Raw genomic sequence first — 24,247 nt, 5'->3', positions numbered from 1 at the left:
GGTTAATCTCGCGATCTTTTGGAAGTTCCGTTGGGGAAGATGGCGGCGGCCGCGAGCACCCTTCTCTTCTTGCCGCCGGGGACTTCAGACTGAGTCTTCCCTGGAAGAGTGGGACTGCAGGTGCCCTGCGTCCCGGGAGCCCGAACCAACTTGGTTCCTCCATTACTGGTGGGGAAGGGCATATCCTCTTGTGTAGGACTTAGGCCCTCCCCGCCGTCAGGATGAAGGCTCAGGGGGAGACCGAGGGTGAGTGACTGAGGGGGAAATCAGGGGGCGGGACACAGCTGGGGGAGCCAATGCCTCCGCGGGGGCCACTCTCCCGAGGGCTCAGGATCTAGGAGGCGGGATATGTCTGAGTTTTAGAGTCTGACTGCCTTCCTTGGTGATGGAGAGCTTCGACTTTGGCGAGAAGGGGGCTCCCAACTTGAGTGTGAAGGTTTCCTGTTTGGCAAGGGGCAACATTTGGGCCTCAGAGCATTTTTTAGCCTAAAGAGATGGGAGACCGGGCAAGTTAATGTAAAACTTGCTTCTTCAGAAGAGAAATCTGAATAATGATATAAAACAGTAATAGAACGCTGTATATCAAAGTACTGTAAGATGTTTTGGCGTGAATGAAATGATAGGTCCTTATGGTATTAAAAGCCAGTAGTTTTCAAAAATGTCACAGTGTTCATATCTTGTGGTGGTGTATATTTTAAAAATGCTTTTAATTTCAGTCTTTAAATATCTGAACTAAGAACTGCTGAAAAACACTTTTCTGTGTAACTTTATATTCTCTAAAGTTCCACATTTCAGCTTAGATGCTCCCTTAGCATTTCGGACATAGTTCTATTGATACACGATTATTTTCTTGTCTTCTCCAATGTACTCTGAGCTTAGTAGAGCAGGATCTTGCTTTACTCATCATTGTATTGTCCTGGGCACGTAATGTTGTGTTGTGTTAGTCACTCAGTCGTTTCCGATTCTGTGACCCCACGGAGCCCACCAGGCTCCTTCGCCTATGGAATTCTCCAGGCAAGAACATTGAAGTGGGTTGCCGTTTCCTTCTCCAAGCACATAATAGTTGCTCAAAAAAAAAGTTTCATTGAAAAATTTTTGTAAAGATATTTATCATCGGCCTTCTCAACGGAGAGAAGGGAGGTGTGTTTGAAGGAGAAAGGAAAGAGGGTGCAGAGAATGACAAGTGTTAAGTGGAATCTTAGTGAGGCAGGAATTTTGTCTAGTTTGCTCACTGCTGTGTCTCTGAGATGTAAAATAGTGCCTGAGTGAATGTCTTAAATGTGGGAATTGCCAAACATTTCTCCAGAATCATAAACTGGATGAAACAGCCCCAAGAACAGTTTTCCAGAAGATGAAGGCCTTGGAGGGAGGAGTTGAATCTCTATTTGAAGATGTCACTACTTCAACTTTGATTGCTGACATTCTATTCATCTTTCAAGACATCTTTTCTGTAACATCCCTAAACTAATTACACACTTTTCCTCCTTTGAATTTTGATAGTAATGTGTCTATTTTTAAGAGCATATCTCATTTTGCTTTGTGTGATGGTTATTTTCACATTAACTTATCCACACCCCCTCACAGATGTCATCTCAGGCATATTGTATTTTTGCACTGCTGGTCTCCAGCACAGTCCTTGCTCGTGTTAAGCAGTTAAAAGAATTACAGGAGTGTTGGAGGTTGTAGGAGTTTCCTTCAAACACTATCTGGGATCCATTCTTTTCTACCTTTCTCTTACCTTTGCCTGAAACTCATCCATTAGTCACTTGACATGTTCCTTGTTCATACAGTTTGAATTCAAACAGGAAATAGCTGAATGGCAAATGAAGCTTGTTTTCTTGATAATACTTACAAATTGATCTCTTAAAATAATGTGAAAAAATTAAGAAAGTCTGTATTTTCACATTGAAAACCAACTAACCATAGTAAGACCATGTTCAAATGTATGCTCTGTATATGTCATGCAAAGGATTTCAGGCATATCATGAAATTATTTTGTTGTTAAACAGTAGTCTTGATCCTCAGGACTGGAGGTGGTTCTTTTTTTGCTTCTCATTAAGTCTGAAGAGAAAGCAGTCCCCTTCTATAGTGTTTGTTAGATTAGGCCCATAATTTCTGTCTACTTGTTATTAGAAATGAATTCTTTGTGTATTTTGAAGTAAATGATATTGGAAAAGATTTTAACTGAGTTCGTACCAGGAGGAAGTATGGGAGTTTTGTTTGCAAGAAAAACTGTGGAAGGTCTTGAACGAAGAGTTGCTAATGATGTTTTCTGATTTATATCTTAGAGTCGGAAAAGCTGAGTAAGATGAGTTCTCTCTTGGAACGGCTCCATGCAAAATTTAACCAAAATAGACCTTGGAGTGAAACCATTAAGCTTGTGCGTCAAGTCATGGTGAGGATTATGGTGAACTGGATAAAGTGTTGTGCTTAGAAAATTATTTGATAAGCTAAGTTACCTATGTAGACTTTTTCTAGCTAGTTATTATGGTGTGTCTTCAGTTTTATTTCTCATAACATCATACGAACATGATGGCTTTCAACTTTTAAGAGTCTACCTAAGAAGAAGATATGTTAGTAGAATTTTGTTAATCATGAGTTATAGTAAGCTGGGATATTTTAGGCAAAAGTTGTAAGAAACACACTTATAAAGCATAATGAGTTTCCTAGTGACCTAGTGTTTAGGATTCCCAGCTTTCGTTACTGTAACGTTGGGTTCAATCCCTGGTTGAGGAACTAAGATCCCACAAGTCCCACAGCGCTGCCAAAAAAAAAAGATACACATGATAGCCTGATATAGAGAAACATTTACTTTTTACTTCCTGTCAAGCTCCTTGATTCTAATGTGTTAATACTTTCATTGTATCTATACTGGTAGTAGAGTTTGCAATCATTTTTAATTAACTTCACTTGTTTACTCTGTGATTTTCTCTACAGTACTTTCTCCTTCCTGAGGCATTCACCAGTATGGGGAGCCCTTAGTTAAGTGGAATACAGGGAGTGGGGTGAGTGTATAGCACAGCACTAGTAAGAGAACTGAATTTGCTGTCAAAAAAACCTTTATTTTAATCTTGACTCCACTACTACCTGTATAACCTTGGACAAATTACTTGTTTTTTTCCTAGCCTCAATTTCCTCATCTAGAAGGTAGAGACACCAGTTTGAGTAAGATGAGCAATACCAGTTGGCTTTTTCACACAGTTTTGCTGTAAAGATCAAATGAGATAATGGACACCAAAATGTCATGTTGCTTAGAGATTTCTGTAACTAAGTTCTACAGACATCTTCTGGCTCAGGATTTTATACATAAAAAAGATTTGTTGTTGTTGTTTTTTTTTTAAGTCTTAATGACAATTTTTCCAGTATGGGTATTCAGAGGTTGTCATTTTTTTTACTAGAAGGCAGCCATATTCTAGTTTGAGATACCACCTCTAAATGATATTGTCATTAGAGAAACATCATGAGCTAGAGGACTCCAGGTGGCTACTAAGACCCTCTTTTGGGTTACCAGTTCTTGGTTTGGTCACCATACCTTCCATTGTCTATTTGTCACTTTTGCAGATTCAGAAACCTACTTTTATTGGTATGTAAAAGATTTTGAAGAATTTTAACAACTGTGTGTGTGCATGCTAAGTCTCTTCAGTCATGTCCAACTCTTTACGACCCTATGGACTGTAGCCTGCTAGGCTCCTCTGTCCATAGGATTCTCCAGGCAAGAATACTGGAGTGGATTGCCATGTCCTCCTCCAGGGGATCTTCTAAACCTAGGGATTAAACCCATGTCTCCTGTGGCTCCTGCACTGCTGGCAGATTCTTTACTGCTGATCCACTGGGGAAGCCCTTTTAAAACTGACATATTAACAAAATCTCAGTAGATTAACATGAAAGTCAGAATGCCTGTTTATTAATGAGGGTTTGTCTTTCCAGTTAACAAAATACTGGTATCCATTGTCTAGAGCAATGGACACAGTCCTTGTCTATTTAAGGTATAAAGGAATCTGGATTATTAATTAAGCAGATGTTTGGGAGCATGGAATTAGAGCCAAGAAAGATGGATTTAGGGCGTGGAAAAGCCTCAAAACCTATCCTTGTATCATAAAACTGCTCATACTTCTGGGGACTAGAATGTTGTACAGAGAGAAACTGCTTCCTTGAATAGGTTTAGAAAAATTATGCTAAATTTTTGCTCTTTGGATTTTTGGATTATGTATCTTGTTTCCTAGAGTGAGTCTGTTGGGTGGGCCAAAAATTTCATTCTGTTTTTTCCGTAACATGGAAAAATCCAAATGAACTTTTTAGCTGGCCCAGTAGTTTGACTAAGGTTTGGTTGTATTTCTTAGATTACATGCATATCACCTTATTAGGTTTGGGAATTGTCAAATTTGAGCCACCCCATTGTGAGTCTTAGGATATAGTCATCTTCTGCAGGAGGCTGATTGCATTTATTACATTTTGATTCTTCTAATTTTTCCCTGAAAATTATTTTAGATCTGGAAATACCTTTGTTGTAGACTTTTTTTTTTGGTTGCACTGTGTCATGTGGGATCTTAGTCCCACAGCCAGGGATTGAACCCACATCCCTTGCTTTGGAAGCATGAAATCTTAACCAGTGGACCACCAGAGAAGTCCTAGATGTGAAAATACCCTTTTCTCCTTTCATGGATATGGATATGGTGTATCCATGTATTCAGTAGATTAACCTTTCCTCTGTTGGACAGATGGACAAAATAACAATTAAAAATTTATAGATTATCTAGAATATATAAGAAATATAGAGTATATAGACTACTTCATAATCTGTAGACTCCTGAAATATTATTTCTAGAATAATGTATGTGTTTACCAAAAACTATTGGCTTGGTTAATTTTTACCTCAAATGTTTTCCTGTTTTAATATAGGAGAAGAGGGTTGTAATGAGTTCTGGAGGGCACCAACATTTGGTCAGCTGTTTGGAGACATTGCAGAAAGCTCTCAAAGGTTTGTAAACATTGTTGAAATATGCTAACGTCTTAAAAACGCTCCAGTTTAGGAAAGACTTTTATACTAGAAATGTAAGTTGAGATAGGTAGGTCTCACTCTTGATTTCATTATGAAGTTGAGATGAACTTTTACCTGAACTTTTGAAACATTTATTTTTTATTCTATTTTGAAGGCTGGTAGAGACTCAAAAAATAATTGATGAAGGATAACTAAGATAGCATATAGGAGGGGGAAATTTTTTTCCTTCACATGTTCTCTCCTAATTAACTCAATAAGAAGATGGACTTTTTGACTGTAAGACTTTTACAGTATTTATTAAGAATGTTTTCATAAGAAAACGAAAAGAGGAAAGAAAAAAATGTTTTCAGGAAAGCAAACATGAAATTTAAGTCATGAGCTTGATTATTCAAGCTTATAATTACTACTTCTGTCTGGTTTTGAAGGAAAATGAGAGTAAAAACAGACAAACAGGTTTTACACTGATTATCATAAATGAGTTGGGATTGGATCCATACCCGCTTTACCACTAGATGACTAGCAAGTCCCTAAGTATGTCTTTTTTAAAGATATATGCTATGCTAAGTCACTTCAGTCGTGTCCGACTCTGTGTGACCCCATAGACAGCAGCCCATCAGGCTCCCCTATCCCCGGGATTCTCCAGGCAAGAACACTGGAGTGGGTTGCCATTTCCTTCTCCAATGCATGAAAGTGAAAAGTGAAAGTGAAGTCGCTCAGTCCTGTCCGACTCCTAGCGACCCCATGGACTGCAGCCTACCAGGCTCCTCCATCCATAGGATTTTCCAGGCAAGAGTACTGGAGTGGGGTGCCATTGCCTTCTCCGTCTTTAAAGATAACCTGTCCCAAATGAGTAAAGAAAAAGTGAAAGGAGAAAGGTCCAGTTTTTTTCAAATAGATCTCTTTTTTTTTTGACCCTTATTGCTTAGGCTGCAGCTAAGCCTTATCAGTGAGCTTTGTGCAAATTATAAGCATTTGAACTATAGATAAGCTTTGTGCAGATTACAAGTATTTGGACTATTGAATGTGTTTATGGCTTTGGAAGGACAGATACACTCCTCAGGATGTTTCTGTCTTTGAAGAATACTATTTAAGTTATTTGGAGCATGCTTTGTGATTTCCTGTTTTTCACCCTTTTGTAGTAACATCTTTACCAGCAATGACTGACCGTTTGGAGTCTATAGCAAGACAGAATGGGTAAGTAGTATATCTGTAGGCAGAAATATTTAACTTAGTGTTGACTTTGGGTGGCTTTATTTATGTGTCTTCTATTAATTTTTGTTTTGATTTGTTCCTGCTAGACTGGGCTCTCATCTCAGTGCCAGTGGCACTGAATGTTACATCACGTCAGATATGTTCTATGTGGAAGTGCAGTTAGATCCTGCAGGACAGCTTTGTGATGTAAAAGTGGCTCACCATGGGGAGAATCCTGTGGTATGTGTTGATATTTCACTGGAATCTGTGGGGTTTACTTAGGGACATTAATTTTTAAAGATATTGTTGGGGTTTGAAATAGCTTGGGTTTAGGTTTTTTCACGAGCCACTGTAGAGATGATGTGATGGGCTACAACATCAGTAGCTGTAGAGTGGAATTTAGAATACTCTGGGTCCATCTCTGACATCATCCAAAGGCTTTGACAAGAAGAAACACCAGAGGAACTTTTTCTAATTCATATCAACAAACATGAGCCGCAGTTGAACAATAGGTGCTGGGGATATGAACAATTTAAATTCCTATCCTCAAAGAACTTATAATCAAGAAGGACAGATAATCTTGTATATAGTTAATGTCTCTGAAAAGCCCTGTAATAGAGACGAATGTAACAGGTGTATAACCAGACAGTTGGATATGAATTCCAAGGATGGCTTTAAAGAGAGGTCCTAATGTTTTAAACAAGCAACTGAAAGTTGATTCCTTTATAAAGTATTTCATATATTTGATTTTTAATTTCATGACCCAACCCCATGGTTTACCAAGTAGGAAGAAGATGTCTTTGATATCTTAATATAAGGACCTTCTATAGTTTTAATGTTTTTGTTAAAAAGCATGTGTTATTAATAAAAAAGAAAAAAACTTTTGATGTCTTCAAGCATCTTAAAGTAGCTTAGAGTTTTAACATAATTTCTTTAATTTCAGAGCTGTCCAGAGCTTGTACAGCAGCTAAGGTGAGCAGCTGACATTTACATTCCCTTTTATTGGCAGACAGTGCTGTTCTTTATAGTTACATTTTGAGAATGGTTAGAATTTACTTTTCTAAGGAACAACTTTATTTTCTTGGGTCAAGATTTTTCAGAGTCTGTACTTGATCACTTTCAGAATTGACTTAGCTTTTTTTTTTTAACACTCTATTCCATCTATCCTAGGGTTTCCCAACCTTGACAGTATTGCCATTTTGGGTTGGGAGATTCTTTGCTCTAGGGAGTTGCCCAGTTCATTCTTGAATGTTAAACAGCATCCCTGGTTTCTCCCAACTAGTTAGGATCTATGATAACCTCCTGATCTGTGATAATCAAAAATATCTCCAGATATTGTCAGACGTCCTCTGGAGGACAAAATCACTCCTGGTTGAGAACTGCTGAGTTAACCTTAGGAATTCTCTGTGGAACAAAAATAAATAGAACCTAATTATTGAATTAGAGAAAGCTTGAGAAAATTGAGTCTATACTATGGAAAGAACTTTTTTTCACTTTGAGAAAAATTGTTTTATATTTCAGGTTTATGGGTCCTAAATCATAGTAAAGTGCTAGGCTTGAAGACAGTCTCTTTTAGTAATTGATGTCTTTTGTCATTGGCTTATCTTTTCTCCTTTAATTGAGTGGAGATTTCCATGCTTAAATTTAAACCCAGAATTAACTCTCTGGGAATTTGAGAAAGTTGTTACATCAATTTTATGTTTTAAATATAGTGCAGTTATCAGACATCACACGGAGGAATCTTACGGGTTTAACATTGAGAAATAAGTTTTACACTCAGCCTTCCAGTGATCATTTTAATGTCCTTACAGCCAAATACACCAGATTTGAATGAGCTTTGAAAAATTGCAATGCAACATAAAAAAATAACCTTTTATGATTTCATTTACTCAATAAGTCTAGCAAAGATGTATTATCAGAATAGTCCAGGAAACCAGTATTTCTGGTTCTAATGTAGAATAGGAGAGACTGTACCAGTTTATGGACTGATGGTGTTCTAAAGTTAATTTGTAAGCATGTTTGGAAGTGGGAACTTTAGAAAGAATATTAGTCTTTACCAGGTATTTTTAATCACTCTGTATAGATGATGATTTTAAGGTAAGGAATATATTTTGCTGTTGCTCTTGTTTCTTTTTAGTGTCTTCATGGCACTTTGGGCAGTAAGTATTCAATAAATGCCTGATCAAGTATCTGACATTTGTCAGAGCAGTACAGTTTTCAACAGACATTTTTTTTTTTAAGTTTGAAAAAGGAATAGAGACTTAGAATTGTTGAGTTGTGTTGGATTCCTGCCTATAAAAGCTTATTTGACTAAGAATCCATCTCTGAATGTTAGGTTTTAGGATGCCAGGATTCCTGGTAGTAGTTTCTTTTTCCTGGGGTAAATCTTGTTAGAGGATTGTTATAGGAACATTTCAAAATATATCGTTTGCCTCCACACTACCTATTCTGCCTTTACTTAGGTCTCCCATCTCTCTCCCACTGTTCATTTCCTTTCTCTGCTCTTAGTGTATACATGAAAGTGTCCTATCTTCCTAATTTATTTACTTCCTTTTTCTCTCTAAAAGATTTTTTTCCTCATGACATCCAGTCATCTCAGTTACAAATTAAGAGGAGAAGTGCTTTATTTAAACTAAGTCTCATTACTGAAGAACAAATTAGTATATGAGGTAACAGGTCTTTTTGACTATCTTTTATACTGTTTATTAGCACCTTCTCCCAAAAAATGGAGCAGAGAAAGGAGAACATTGTATTTTCTTTTGCAACTTTTGATTGATTCCAGAAAACTCTGGGGGGAAAAATAAAAGCAAATTATTAAGATTAGTTTTATATAGCCTTCATTTTTGGGACTTTGCTGATACGATTGAGTAGTAATTATATGTTTTATTCTCTTCCCTCTCTCCTCTTCCCTGAACATCTTACAGGGAAAAAAATTTTGATGAATTTTCTAAGCACCTTAAGGGTCTTGTTAATCTTTATAACCTTCCAGGGGACAAGTAAGTATTTTTTGCTTTTGTTTGAAAAATTAGTATAAATCTATAAATCATTTTGTACTTAGAAATTTGCCAAGTCTTCTGCCCTAGCTCATTTGTAATTTCTATTCATTCTGACAGTCTATAACTCAGCTAATTAATGTCCTTTAAAGGTATTTTAAATAAACAGTATCTGCATTAATGATTATAGTGCTAGAAGGTAGATTATAATCCTTGAGGTATCTTCAGCATATTGATTTCTAGGCTGAAAGAAATTGTCATGGGACTGGTTTTATATTTTTAACCTAATTGGGATTCTGCTTACTTGCTTGGTCTTTTAAGTAGAGATAAAAACTAGCTTTGGTAGATCACTAATGATTTTGTTTTTTAATTTTTTTTTTTTAAATAGATATCTAAGTTGCTTCCAAGGTAGATTTGCTCTCTAGGCTTTCAGTGTTTGTGTATATGTATATTCGTTAACTAATTCTTGTTCTGTTTACTTTCCAGCAAACTGAAGACTAAAATGTACTTGGCTCTCCAATCCTTAGAACAGGATCTATCTAAAATGGCAGTTATGTATTGGTAAGACTGGCTAAAGTATCAATTCTCTTTGACCTTGTTCTTAAAGTTTTTTGTCTATAGGTTACTAGGCTTCTGTTATTTAAAAAATATGTATTATAGATGCATGTTACTATGCATCTGTATTTTACCTGTACTGTACATCTTGTCCATATCCTTTCACTTCCCAAATGATTGCATTCCATTTTCTGAATATCAGTATCCCTAAGTTGTTGGTTGGTATTCCATAGGTTTTATGAGAAGACTTGTGAAACCTGGCCTCCCTTCTGATAAATAATATTATAGTTGTAATTTTTGTTCACCATATTACACACTGGTATATTCTTAGAAATTATCCCTTCACCTTGAGGGTGAAATATAATTGTTAAATGCCCAAGATAGAGTCATTAGGATAGAATTAAAAGATGTGTAAGGGCTGAACTCACTATGACATTATATACTAATACCTTCAGGGCTTAAATGTAAATAAACATAGATCATTTGTCTTGCAGGAAAGCAACCAATGCTGGTCCCTTGGACAAGATTCTTCATGGAAGTGTTGGCTATCTCACTCCAAGAAGTGGGGGTATGTGATGCTATTTTGCTTGTTTAGGAAAAAACCTAATTTTTAGTTGAAAGATTACTACTTAAAATTTCATCTTGGTTTTATAAGCAGAAGGTGAAAATTACTAGTCATTTGTGATGGTTTTCTTTTTGTTTAATTGAAATGTAGTTGATTTTCAATGTTGTGTTAGTTTCTGGTATATGGTAAACTGATTCAGTTGTATATACTTTTATTCTTTTTCCTATTCTTTTTCATAATAGTTTATTATAAGATACTGAACGTAGTTCCCTGTGCTATACAGTAGGACACTGTTGTATAATAGTTTGTCTCTGCCAATCCCAGACTCCAAATTTACCCCTCTCATTTGTGTATTTTTTAGTGGTTTCTAAGGTGTCAATACTTGCCCTCCCCTAGTTTTCATATTTTTTAATTGTGAAGTAAATTGTTGCTGCTAGAAATAATACTTACGCTTCTGTCGTATTTCACAAGCTGCTTTGGATCATGAGTTCTCATATTTTAAACTATTTTCTTGTATATAGGTTTATAGGAAGGGAATATTTTTCTTTATTTGTAAGTTACCTGATAAAGTAGTGATGTTTTATTTTTCATAGGTCATTTAATGAACTTGAAGTATTATGCCTCTCCTTCTGACCTGCTGGATGATAAGACAACATCCCCTATCATTTTGCATGAGAATAATGGTAAGACTTTCACTATAAAGTAACTAAAGGTTTTGCTCAGTGTTTAAAAAATATTTTAAAAAATTTGAATGCCCAGACCTGCCTGTACTTTCTGGTTTGCTACTCACAAGTAAATATGCCATCCCTATCAAAGTTTTCCATTTCTACCAGAGTTTGCTTCTGATACATACATACACATTCATACATATATACATATGTATATATACGTTTGTTGTCATCTAGTTGCTCAGTCATGCTCAGCTCTTTTGCGACCCAATGGACTGTAGCCTGCCAGGCTCCTTGTCCATAGGATATACATACATAATAATAAAGGCTTAATTGATCCTTTTGAATGAGTAAATGAGTGAATGAGAAAATATAAATGATCTGACTTGAAATTTGCTTTAATCATTACTTTAATGGTAAAGAAGTTAACCAACTTACTAAAGAACTAAAATAATGGATCTTACTTTGTATTTGCACTTTTTTTGGGTGCACTACATGGCTTGCTGGATCTTAGTTCTTTGACCGGAGATGGAACCCCATGCCCTTGGGAGTGAAGGCACAGGGTTCTAACCACGGACTGCCAGGGAATTCCTGTATTTGCACTTTAATAGACTAAAACCTAATGAAAAATGGCCTAATACCTCATTTTGCTCCCCTTTTTAACTTCAATCATTGACTGTCTGTAGTCATAATTCTGTTTAAATGCATTCTGAAGTTGGAGAAAATAAGTTAATATTGGTAATCGGTCTTTAAAATTTTTTTTCCTTAGACTGCATTGTTTCCTATATTTTGTATTATTTACTAACAGAATTATTGGTTTGTTAGAAAGGTACTTGTAGCATTTCTAAGTTATATAGGTATAGAATCTGATAATTAGGGCTGACAAATTACACAGAAGCTAGCTTTTTGTTTTTTTTTTAATGTTAAGATCCTTATAATTTGTGTTACTCTGGAGAATACCATTTTTTTTCTTTTTCCCAGTTCCTCGATCTTTGGGCATGAATGCATCAGTGACAATCGAAGGAACATCTGCTATGTATAAACTCCCAATTGCACCATTAATTATGGGATCACATCCAGTTGACAACAAATGGTAAGTGAAATATAATTCTAGGGTAGCAAAGTCCATTTTTTTTCAACTTTAAGCCCAATAAGAAACAAGTATTACTTTGACTTGGCTCTTCCCACACTTGACTTCCTAGGGGTGGGCTTTTTGTTTTATCCATTTGATTTCTCTTTTCGGTATTTGCATGCTCCTCTTTGAAGTCTGCTCATAGAACACAGTTTTATCATGAGAGAGAAAGAAGAGAACCGTGCTACTTCCACTGGCTTAGTGGTTTAGTGATTGCTCTATGGGATTTTCTTATGGGACTTTATGTTGATCTGGAGCTATGTTGGAGTAATATTAATAACTAGAGAACGTGTTTCAGGATAGATGTTCGATAAGATACTTTAGGGTTAACAAATAGGATATTTTGGAATTGGGGGAAGGAAGTTCAAAGAGTGAAGTTTGATAGTCTTTGTATGTGTTTATATGATACAAACGTGTCTGAGTGTTGAGAACTTTTCATTTTTACATCAATTCAGAATCCCAATCCTCTACTTTTTTTTTTGAAGGACTCCCTCCTTCTCCTTAGTTACCAGTGCCAACAGTGTTGATCTTCCTGCTTGTTTCTTCTTGAAATTTCCCCAGCCACTTCCAGTATCTAGAGCATTTGTTCAGAAAATTCAGAACTGCACAGGTGAGTTTTAAGCAGCATCAGAAGCTAATAATTGTTATAAAAGTAAAAGCAAACTTCAAATTCACATTATCTTAGCCCTCTTTCAGTCTTGACCTCAAAAAACTAGTGATAGGTATAGATATCATGGTGTTTTGAACTAGTCAGTGCTTATTGGTAAGTACTTCTTGAATAAATGGGTGAATGAAGGGAAAACTGAGCTGTCAACATTTTCATCTTACTGTGATTATATTGATCTTTGCTCTTCCAGGAATTCCATTGTTTGAAACTCAGCCAACTTATGTACCCCTCTATGAACTGATCACTCAATTTGAACTGTCAAAGGATCCTGACCCCTTACCTTTGAATCACAACATGCGATTTTATGCTGTAAGTAAGGCGTTATGGATTGTTGTAGATTATGGTTGGACCCAAGATCAGAATCTTCCTTTTATAGGATATCTGAAATCAGAAGACATTCTTTTGGCTTACCAGATCATGTCCTGTTTTCTCAGGCAGGAAATTACAGATATCTTTGAAATGTACTGAAAAAGAACATAACTTCCAAGTTAGGAAAAATGTACATTGAATTGTTGAAATTTCAAATGAAAGTCTCTTAATGGTATTCTAAACTTTTATAAGCTTATAAGTAGGTATTAAGAATTCTTGCTGTTTAATCCTTTCAAGTGCTGTGAACTTCTGATCTACAGAGTACTTACAGAGAAGAAAGTACTGGAATGAGTGAATTAAGGACGGTTTTTAAACCACATCTGAACTTGAATTTATTTGAATGTTTGACAATAGTCTAAAGTAACAGTTCCTCAATTCTGGCTCCATTATAACTGTATACTGCTACTGCTAAGTCACTTCGGTTGTGTCTGACCCTGTGTGACCCCATAGACGGCAGCCCACCAGGCTCCCCCGTCCCATAGGGTGTTATTAAAAAATAAAAATTTTGCACTTACTGTTCAGGGACCCCTTTTATACAGATTTCTGAGGTAATTTTTATGTTAGCTAGGTTAGGAAACCACTGGCAGAACATTTAGAAAAAAGGGGTCTTTTCAGCCAAGTGAGTGAGTGGCAAGAAATTGCTGATTTTTGAGGAGTAGGGTGTTTTTTGTTTTTTTTTTTTCAGGATAGTTTGTGGTTGGAGTACAGTGGCTGAGTAAATAGCATTTGTTCCCTTTGTTCTTTTTGCCCAGGCTCTTCCAGGTCAACAGCACTGCTATTTCCTCAACAAGGATGCTCCTCTTCCAGATGGTAGAAGTCTACAGGGAACCCTTGTTAGCAAAATCACCTTTCAGCACCCTGGCCGGGTTCCTCTTATCCTGAATCTGATCAGACACCAAGTGGCCTATAACACCCTAATAGGAAGCTGTGTCAAAAGAACTATTCTGAAGGAAGGTACTGCCTTTCCTTTTGCTGTATTTACCGGTAAATGGTACTGATTACTCTGCTACTGCTAAGTCACTTCAGTCGTGTCTGACCCTGTGTGACCCCATAGACGGCGGCCCACCAGGCTCCCCCGTCCCTGGGATTCTCCAGGCAAGAACACTGGAGTGGGTTGCCATTTCCTTCTCCAATGCATGAAAGTGAAAAGTGAAAGTGAAGTTGCTGAGTCGTGTTCGACTTTTAGTGACCCCATGGACTGCAGCCTACCAGGCTCCTCTGCCCATGGGATTTTCCAAGCAAGAGTACTGGAGTGGGGTGCCATTGCTTTCTCCGACTGATTACTCTAGTAGTTCTCTAATTTGGTGGCTCATCATATCACCTGTGGAGCTTCTAAAACTACAAATATTTGGTTTCCATACCAAATGAACTTAATTAGAATTTCTGTGGGAGGAGTTGGGAATCTAGTTTAAGCTCTGTGGATAATTTTGATGGAAGCAATCTGTATATTGGCATATGGAAACTACTGAGTTTTTTTGCAATGGGCTTACTGTTTTTCTGCATGCAGTGGTGTAATTGGGTACCTAGGGCCCTGAATCTTGCAGCAGATATATAAGGTATAATTTGAGATTTTGTAGGAAGAGAGTTCTTGACACCTGAATTTTAGGTTGTTAGGCAGTGCTTCTCACGTTTTAATCCTGAGTATATTTTCTCCACCTTCTTTGGAGAATTTTATCATATAGCTTAAAAACAGATGAGACCTGTGCCCTTTTCTTTCTCTCCCAGGATTCTGGAATGCTGATGTTTTTCACACAGTTTGCTCTTAGAAATCTTGATATGAATTTTGGCTGCTCTAGTTAATCATAGTTAATTTTTTACATTAGTTGTAAACATTTCAGTGATAGAACTGTGCCATTCAAATGGTAGGCAAGAAGAAACCCAGAAGGTAAATCAGGACATATATTTTATGGGAGTAAGAATTGTTCCAGAAACGAAAAATTTTAGAAAGTTGAAGTAATGACACAGAACATGTGCAAGTATCCTTATGACCCTTCTGTTTCATGTATCTCAATCCTAGGAGATTATCCACATAGCTTTAGAGCATTTAAAAATGAGTTTTTGTGAGATAGTTATGAAGTTAGTCCTACAGAGATACATACTTTTCCCCAAGAAAGTATATAATTCTTGTCTCTGGGCTTTCAGCATGTTTGGCTTAGAAACCAACGATGATAGTTATATGTTAAGTGTATTTGGCATAAATATATCATTTTAGATTGTATTCCCTACGTCCATGTTTACCAAACTATGGAATGTATAGCTAACAGCTGTATACTAGTAGAAAGCAGAGTTTATGACAGTGATTCTGATGCTTATCAAATAGAATGAGAAACTCCTCTTGGCCACATTTATTTTCAGAATTGATTTTCAAGGCAGGATGTTTATATCTGCCAAGGACTTTATCAATTTAGGGATTAAATATCTTCATTTAAAAAAACTGAAGTTTACTTTGTTTTAGAGTATTTATAACATAAACTGGTAGATTCTTGGGAATCTGATTTCTTCAATCATCTGTGAGTGCCAGTGGGTTTCATGTTTTTAAAAAAATATATGGGATTTAGTTTCCAGTGAGGGAGAGAAAGGATTTCATAATTATTACTATTTACACATCTTAAGTCTTTTTATCTAGTTGATTATTTTATGATCCTTTTCTTTGCCTTTTAGATTCTCCAGGGCTTCTCCAATTTGAAGTGTGTCCCCTCTCAGAGTCTCGTTTCAGCGTGTCTTTTCAGCACCCTGTGAATGACTCCCTGGTGTGTGGTGAGTTATGTGGGTGGTTAGCACCTCTCTCAGGGTAGCAGTTTGGTCCTTTTATCTCTTCTTGAAAAGTCAGAAACTGAAGCCAAATCCATCCTAAACACCTCCTATATGTTTTATTTTTCAGTGGTAATGGATGTGCAGGACTCAACACATGTGAGCTGTAAACTCTACAAGGGGCTGTCAGATGCACTCATCTGCACAGATGACTTCATTGCCAAAGTTGTTCAAAGGTAGCACTGGCCCTTTTTCATCAGAGTACCATTAAGAGGTGTATAAAGAATGCTGTTTTCAGTAATAAATGAATTAGAAATTTAGGAGGAAGGCATTTAGTCACTGCTTTGAATTCACACTTCTCTGCTTTTGGATCTAGAAGCAATATGAGTTTTTGATTTTATAAATCTCATAAGAGTAATAGGAAGTAAAGTAGGTAACTTCAGACCCAGTGTTAGGGCTCTTTTATGAGGGAGAGAGCTGAAAAAAATGTAGATCTTTTTTTCACTTTTCCTCTGTGTCATTTTTGTAAAAAACACATGTAATATGTCAAACAGCAGTATGTGGGAAGATACTTTAGCCATTCAGCTTCCTGGAAGCATTAATATGTAATTTCAAGATTTTTTAGAGCAGGTACGAGTGGTCTGTTTAGTAAATAAAAATAAATTTTATTGACACATAAGACATGCCTGTAAATGAACACATGTCTGTTCCTTTACATATTGTTTATGGTAGCTTTTGAGCTAAGATGGCAGAGTAGCTGGACAGAAACCATATAATCTTAAAAAGTCAATATATTACTATCTGGTCTTTTAAGAAAGGTTGTTGACATAGTGTAGAGCAAATTGTTTTCAAACATGTTTATAAACATAAATTTATCTGTAACATAAAAAGTGCTTTGCTTTAAAATAAAAAGGATTTCCTGCCAGTGGTAGTACTTTTCACAGATAGCTTTGGGGTGATTTAAGCTATTTAAGTATAGAATTTGATGGGTCAAGAGATTTTTCTAGTGGTTCATCAATTAAGATAAATTGTATATACAATTACACCATTAATCACATGTGAAGTCCCCAAAGGAGGGCATTTTCTTACTGAGGTCATTATTACCAGTTTTATTTTAGTTCAGTATGGTATCTAATTATTTGGACATCTGTTTAGGATTGGTTTGTTTTTGGTGGCATGTCAAAGGAGGTTGATGATTGCCTCCTGGTCCAGATTTTTTTTTTTTTGGCTCCTCTATGTGGCTTGCAGGATATCAGTTCCCCATCCAAGGATTGAACCTGGGCCCTCAGCAGTGAAAGCTTGGAGTCCTAACCATTAGACTACCAGGGAATTCCTTCCAGATTCTTTTTATTCATTCATTCATATAAAATATTTATTTGGCTGTGCCAGCTCTTAGTTGTGGCATGCGAATCTTTTTTTGTGGCATGTGGGATCTAGTTCCTTACCAGGGATCAAAATCAGGCATCCTGCATTGGGAGTATGGAGTCTTAGCCACTGGACCATCAGGGAAGTCTTCCTCCAGATTCTTTTTAGAATGGGTATATCCAAAGCTCTGGCATTTTACAGAACTGCTCCTGCCTTACAGGTCCTCTGCCTTACCTGAAAACTATTTATTGCACATCTTTACTTAAGGCAAAAGTAAAGCCTTTATCTCAAATGAAAAATTGGTTTAAGTAGCAGCTAATGCATTGTTCGTTTTTTTCCATCTTATTTTACAGATGTATGTCGATTCCTGTGACGATGAGGGCTATTCGGAGGAAAGCTGAAACCATTCAGGCCGACACTCCAGCACTGTCCCTCATTGCAGAGACAGTTGAAGACATGGTGAAAAAGAACCTGCCCCCGGCTAGCAGCCCAGGGTATGGCATGACCACAGGCAACAACCCAATGAGTGGTACCACTACACCAACCAACACCTTTCCGGGGGGTCCCATTACCACCTTGTTTAATATGAGCATGAGCATCAAAGATCGGCATGAGTCGGTGGGCCATGGGGAGGACTTCAGCAAGGTATCTCAGAACCCAATTCTTACCAGTTTGTTGCAAATCACAGGGAACGGGGGGTCTACCATTGGCTCGAGTCCGACCCCTCCTCATCACACGCCGCCACCTGTCTCTTCGATGGCCGGCAACACCAAGAACCACCCGATGCTCATGAACCTTCTTAAAGATAATCCTGCCCAGGATTTCTCAACCCTTTATGGAAGCAGCCCTTTAGAAAGGCAGAACTCCTCTTCCGGCTCACCCCGGATGGAAATGTGCTCGGGAAGCAACAAGACAAAGAAGAAGAAGTCATCAAGATTACCACCTGACAAACCAAAGCACCAGACTGAAGATGACTTTCAGAGGGAGCTATTTTCAATGGATGTTGACTCACAAAACCCTATCTTTGATGTCAACATGACAGCTGACACGCTGGATACGCCACACATCACTCCAGCTCCAAGCCAGTGTAGTACTCCCCCAACAACTTACCCGCAACCAGTACCTCACCCCCAACCCAGTATTCAAAGGATGGTCCGACTATCCAGTTCAGACAGCATTGGCCCAGATGTAACTGATATCCTTTCAGACATTGCAGAAGAAGCTTCTAAGCTTCCCAGCACTAGTGACGATTGTCCACCCATTGGCACCCCTGTTCGAGATTCTTCAAGCTCTGGGCATTCTCAGAGTGCCCTCTTTGACCCTGATGTCTTTCAAGCCAATAATAATGAAAATCCATACACTGATCCAGCTGACCTTATTGCAGATGCTGCTGGCAGCCCCAGTAGTGACTCACCTACCAATCATTTTTTTCCTGATGGAGTAGATTTCAATCCTGATTTGTTGAACAGCCAGAGCCAAAGTGGTTTTGGAGAAGAATATTTTGATGAAAGCAGCCAAAGTGGAGATAATGATGATTTCAAAGGATTTGCATCTCAGGCACTAAATACTTTGGGGGTGCCAATGCTTGGAGGTGATAATGGGGAGACTAAGTTTAAAGGCAATAGCCAAGCTGACACGGTTGATTTCAGTATTATAGCAGTGGCTGGTAAGGCTTTGGGTCCTACAGATCTTATGGAGCATCACAGTGGTAGCCAGAGTCCTTTATTGACCACTGGGGACTTAGGGAAAGAAAAGACTCAAAAGAGAGTAAAGGAAGGCAATGGTGCCAGTAATAGTAGTCTGTCAGGGACAGGATTAGACAGCAAACCAGGGAAGCGCAGTCGAACCCCTTCTAATGATGGCAAAAGCAAAGATAAGCCTCCAAAGCGGAAGAAGGCAGACACTGAGGGAAAGTCTCCATCTCACAGTTCTAACCGACCTTTCACCCCACCTACTAGTACAGGTGGATCCAAATCTCCAGGCAGTTCAGGAAGATCTCAGACTCCCCCAGGTGTTGCCACACCACCCATTCCCAAAATTACTATTCAGATTCCTAAGGGAACTGTGATGGTGGGCAAGCCCTCTTCTCACAGTCAGTATACCAGCAGTGGTTCTGTGTCTTCCTCAGGAAGTAAAAGCCACCATAGCCATTCTTCCTTATCTTCTGCTTCCAACTCAGGCAAGATGAAAAGCAGTAAATCAGAAGGTTCATCAAGTTCTAAGTTAAGTAGCAGTATATATTCTAGCCAGGGGTCTTCTGGATCTAGCCAATCCAAAAATTCATCCCAGTCTGGGGGAAAGCCAGGCTCCTCTCCTATTACCAAGCATGGACTGAGCAGTGGCTCCAGCAGCACCAAGATGAAACCTCAAGGGAAGCCATCATCACTTATGAATCCTTCTTTAAGTAAACCAAACATATCCCCTTCCCATTCGAGGCCACCTGGAGGCTCTGATAAGCTTGCCTCTCCAATGAAGCCTGTTCCTGGGACTCCCCCATCCTCTAAAGCCAAGTCCCCTATCAGTTCAGGTTCTGGTGGTTCTCACATGTCTGGAACTAGTTCAAGCACCGGCATGAAGTCATCTTCAGGGTTAGGATCCTCAGGCTCATTGTCTCAGAAAACTCCCCCATCATCTAACTCTTGTACAGCATCTTCCTCTTCCTTTTCCTCAAGTGGCTCTTCCATGTCATCCTCTCAGAACCAGCATGGGAGTTCCAAAGGGAAATCTCCCAGCAGAAATAAGAAGCCGTCTTTAACAGCTGTCATAGATAAACTGAAGCATGGGGTTGTCACCAGTGGCCCTGGGGGTGAAGACCCAATGGACGGCCAAATGGGGGTGAGCACAAATTCTAGCCATCCTGTGTCCTCCAAACATAACATGTCTGGAGGAGAGTTCCAGGGCAAGCGTGAGAAAAGTGATAAAGACAAATCAAAGGTTTCCACCTCGGGGGGCTCAGTGGATTCATCTAAGAAGACCTCAGAGTCTAAAAATGTGGGGAGCACGGGTGTGGCAAAAATTATCATCAGCAAGCATGATGGGGGATCCCCCAGCATTAAAGCCAAAGTGACTTTGCAGAAACCTGGGGAAGGTGGTGGAGAAGGGCTCAGGCCTCAGATGGCCTCTTCCAAAAACTATGGCTCTCCACTCATCAGTGGTTCCACTCCAAAGCATGAGCGTGGCTCTCCCAGCCATAGTAAGTCACCAGCATATACCCCCCAGAATCTGGACAGTGAAAGTGAGTCAGGCTCCTCCATAGCAGAGAAATCTTATCAGAACAGTCCTAGCTCAGATGATGGCATCCGACCTCTTCCAGAATACAGCACAGAGAAGCATAAGAAGCACAAAAAAGAAAAGAAGAAAGTAAAGGACAAAGATAGGGACCGGGACAAAGACCGAGACAAGAAAAAATCTCATAGCATCAAGCCAGAGAGTTGGTCTAAATCACCCATCTCTTCAGACCAGTCCTTGTCTATGACAAGTAACACAATCTTATCTACAGACAGGCCCTCAAGGCTCAGCCCTGACTTTATGATTGGGGAGGAAGATGACGATCTTATGGATGTGGCCCTGATTGGCAACTAGGAACCTATTTAAAGCAAAAATATGGCCAGAGAAGAACTAAGTGTATAGGCAAATCATCATAAGGAGTGAGTCAGACAGGTCTGATTTTGTGTTTAAGAATCTTAAATGGCATGGCTTTGACACCAAGTGGGATGAATTTTGAAAGGCATAGCCGGACCCTACTAAAGAGACCATAGGGTTTGATTCTGGTTACCACAAATCATTTGTTCCTTTGCCAGAAAAAAAAAAAAGTTTTAAAATATTTGCTTATGAAAGGGAGGGGGTGGGAAGGGCTTAGGGAGAGGGAAGGGTGGGAAACAGTTTTGTGGGAAATATTCATATATATTTTTTCTCCCTTTTTCCATTTTTAGGCCATGTTTTAAACTCATTTTAGTGCATGTATTTGAAGGGCTGGGCAGAAATGAAAAAGCAATACATTCCTTGATGCATTTGCATGAAGGTTGTTCACCTTTGGGTAGTTGTCCATTTGAGGCAGGGGCAAATGAAGGACTTGGGTCATTTTGGACACTTAAGTAATGTTTGGTGTCTGTTTCTTAGAGGAGTGATTGGGGAGGGAAGATGATTTTAGCTATTTATTTGTAATATTTTAACCCTTTATCTGTTTGCTTTTATACAGTGTTTTTTTCTATTCTATGAGGTTCAGGGTTCAAAATGATGGGAGGCAAGGAGGAGGCTTATTTGGTGGTAGGGAGCTTGTGGCTTATGCTGGTAATGTAGTATCAAGCTGAAGCAGATCAGTCAGAGCCCACCTTTGGAGTCAAGTTGAAAACCAAAATGGTGTTTTTGTTATAGGAGGTTTTTCATAGGGTTCAGACATCATAGGAATATTAGGAGTTACCTTTCTGTGGAGGTATTGATTTATAGTTTTTTCCTTTAAAGAAAGCTTGGCTGGCTTTTTGGGATGTAAACATGTTTTCAGATTCAGTAAAGTTTAAAAGTGGGATAGCCTCCCTGACCCAGTGGCATGAAAACCATTACAGAATTCATAGTTCTCCTATTTCTACAATGTGCCAAAAGTCCATATCCCAGCATTTTGTTTGTAGGAGAACTGATGCCATTCCTGAGAACTGGGCTCCTTGTTTCCCTTCATCACAAGGATAAGGAGTCCAGACTTTAATCACTCCACTGTATGCTCCCTTAGATAAAACAGTAAAAAATTTGCAGCCATAGTTCACTTAAAACCGTTTTCAAGCTCACTTGAAGTAATGGGGGCCTGGAATGCTAGGTGGGCATGAAGATAAACCCTTGCTACTATGTAGCAACACAATTGGACCTTTTTGGAAGAACAGGTCTGAGTCTGGATTCTGGGGGACATCAATAAGAAGCCCTTCTCATACATATAGAAATCCAGGAGACCATTTGAGTGCAACACAAGTTCTCAGTATTTGGAGGGTCCTCTCAAAATTCTGCGGCCTTACTTTGATTTTGACACCTGCACTGTGCCATTCCTGATGATTCCATTCAGGATCTGTATCAGCAGGATGGGGCACGATCCCCAGCACAACTCTTCTGGATTAAAAAAAAAAAAAAAAGCCAGGTGATTCATTTGTGTGTGTGTGTGTGTGTGTGTGTGTGTGATAAATGGAGTGACTTCATCAGATACTGAAGAAGATTTCTATATTCAGCTCTTTCTGCAGGTTGGAGTTAGCATAGAGTTGGAAAATCAGCTTTGGCTTTCTTTCCTGACTGTCTCTGATTTCCTTTAGTGTTCTCCCTTTTCTGGTCATCAGCTCTCAACAACTCTGCCACTTTTGTGTCCCAAGGTAATAAGAAGTAGGAAACGAAACATTGCAAAGTGGAGCAAGAAAAGTTATCGGTTACCGTATCAGAGTCAAATGTCTTGGGTGACACTAAGGAGGACATGGGCAAGGTGATACCAGAGTGCTTTATCTTGTGATGCTGATACAGTAGCAGCCTCTCAGACATACAACCAGGTTGGATTTCTCACAAGTTTCTCACCTAGTTTTGAATCTTATCCCATTGGTTTCTGCAGGAAAAAAAAAAAAAGTTAAAATGGTTTTTAAGTTTGGGTGGGGAAAGTATGGGGAATGTACTGCATAATATCAGGGGCTCAGCTCCCCCAAGTAGAGCCAACAAATACCAAAATGAGTAAACTGGGAAGCTTTTTCTCTCTTTCTGTCTTCATCCCAGATCAAAGAATTCCGAGTTAGGATCTGGATGAAGGATAAGCCCCTGAATTGTCGATGGGCACACCCCACACACTGACCCAGCATCTGAACTTGCTTAACAGGGAGCCGGGGCTAAACTGCTTCACCCTGCCTGAGAACCAGGGAGCACTGCATTTCTCCACAGGGTGGAGGAGAAGAGGCAGAATAAACCAAGCCTGGGACACCTCCCTCCTGTCTAGGTGTACTCATTCTTCTGTTTCAAAAGACGACAAGGACATGAAGTCAACTTCTACCTATCTTCTGCTGCTGGTGTCTTATGTATTCTTAGTTTGACCTGATTCCTCTTCTGTCTTTTGGCTTCATGTTAGGGGTTCTTGGTCAAAACCTGCTCTGATGTACATGAAGATTCCAGGTTCAAAAAATCAGTTTATTTTAAAAAGTATGGGGGGAGGCGTGAAATGAAATGATATAATTGCCAAAACTAGGCTTGAGGTTGGTGGCTCTTGGAAGGATTTTCCTTAAGGCCTAGGTCTGAAAATACAGGGCAGCACTATCATGAATTCTGAAAAGAAGCCTTCCAGGGAGCCAGTGAGTCATAGTATCCAGTTGAGTCACTTAAAGCAGATTCCAGTATAGGAAACTCATTCACAATCCCTTGGCAGTCTCATTTTTTTAACCTTTTATCCCTAAATCTCCCTCCCTCTTTATTTCTACCCTTAAGTTTTTTTGAGGGGTAGGAAGTACCTAACATCTCAGAAGCTAGGTTGGGAAACATGCTCAGTTGTAGAAAAACTGAGCTGTAAATTTTGTGTTTTAAAAATGTACATCAGGAGCAGTTGGGGAGGGTCTTTTCTAAAAAAACTTTCAAATTTGATTTTCTGTGCATATGGCCGTTCTGTAAATACTTTGGGGTTTTTCATTTTTTTGAAAGTAGATAAAAATCTGTGGGATTTTTTTCCCCAAAACATTACAAAAATGTGTTTATTTACATGCAAATAAATTTCTTTGATAAAAAGCACCATGTGTATGTGTAATACATTTTTAACTTTTGAATACTTTTTGTTTATTCAGCTTTTTAAAAATCCAATCAAAAAAATTTTAACAAAGTAAAAAAATCTGAGTAGTACTTGATAATGGGTTAACTGGAAAGGATAATTGAAATTAGAGAAAAACCTGTGGAAGTTTTCATCTGATTTATCTTGCTCAAGCCACTTTTACTATCTTTTGCAGGCCTCTGTCACCAAATTCATCAGTAGTTCTTGCTGAGAGAAAACTGCTCTG

General features: G+C 38.5%; 1 protein-coding gene across 3 annotated transcripts; it reads left to right on the top strand.

The window, feature by feature from the left end:
- Positions 1-12: 12 nt before the first annotated feature.
- Positions 13-23,984, top strand: MED1 (mediator complex subunit 1). 3 transcript variants are annotated; one of them, NM_001205876.1, is made up of 17 exons: positions 38-246; positions 2,289-2,395; positions 4,900-4,978; positions 6,139-6,193; positions 6,298-6,430; positions 7,134-7,162; positions 9,115-9,186; positions 9,670-9,744; positions 10,233-10,306; positions 10,897-10,986; positions 11,953-12,064; positions 12,589-12,713; positions 12,961-13,079; positions 13,892-14,093; positions 15,801-15,896; positions 16,021-16,126; positions 17,609-21,112. In NM_001205876.1, the coding sequence occupies exons 1-17, from the start codon at positions 222-224 to the stop codon at positions 20,835-20,837; spliced, it is 4,728 nt and encodes a 1,575-aa protein (NP_001192805.1). In that variant the 5' UTR covers positions 38-221; the 3' UTR covers positions 20,838-21,112. The 3 variants fall into 3 exon arrangements, with proteins under 3 accessions (XP_059734041.1, NP_001192805.1, XP_059734042.1); XM_059878058.1 differs by lacking the exon at positions 2,289-2,395 and having other exon boundaries at positions 13-246; positions 17,609-23,984; XM_059878059.1 differs by lacking the exons at positions 38-246; positions 2,289-2,395; positions 6,298-6,430 and having other exon boundaries at positions 4,959-4,978; positions 17,609-23,984.
- The last annotated feature ends 263 nt before the right edge of the window (positions 23,985-24,247 follow it).

Source organism: Bos taurus, chromosome 19 (assembly GCF_002263795.3).
Source record: "Bos taurus isolate L1 Dominette 01449 registration number 42190680 breed Hereford chromosome 19, ARS-UCD2.0, whole genome shotgun sequence".
In the NCBI taxonomy this organism is placed as follows: Eukaryota; Metazoa; Chordata; class Mammalia; order Artiodactyla; family Bovidae; genus Bos; species Bos taurus.
This window is presented reverse-complemented; position numbering and strand designations above follow the sequence as displayed.

Coding starts and splice junctions, on each gene's coding strand:
- MED1 (NM_001205876.1), top strand. CDS start 222: ATGAAGGCTCAGGGGGAGACCGAGG. Junction 6,431..7,133: donor ACCATGGGGAGAATCCTGTG/GTATGTGTTGAT, acceptor CTTTAATTTCAG/AGCTGTCCAGAGCTTGTACA. Junction 16,127..17,608: donor ATTGCCAAAGTTGTTCAAAG/GTAGCACTGGCC, acceptor CTTATTTTACAG/ATGTATGTCGATTCCTGTGA.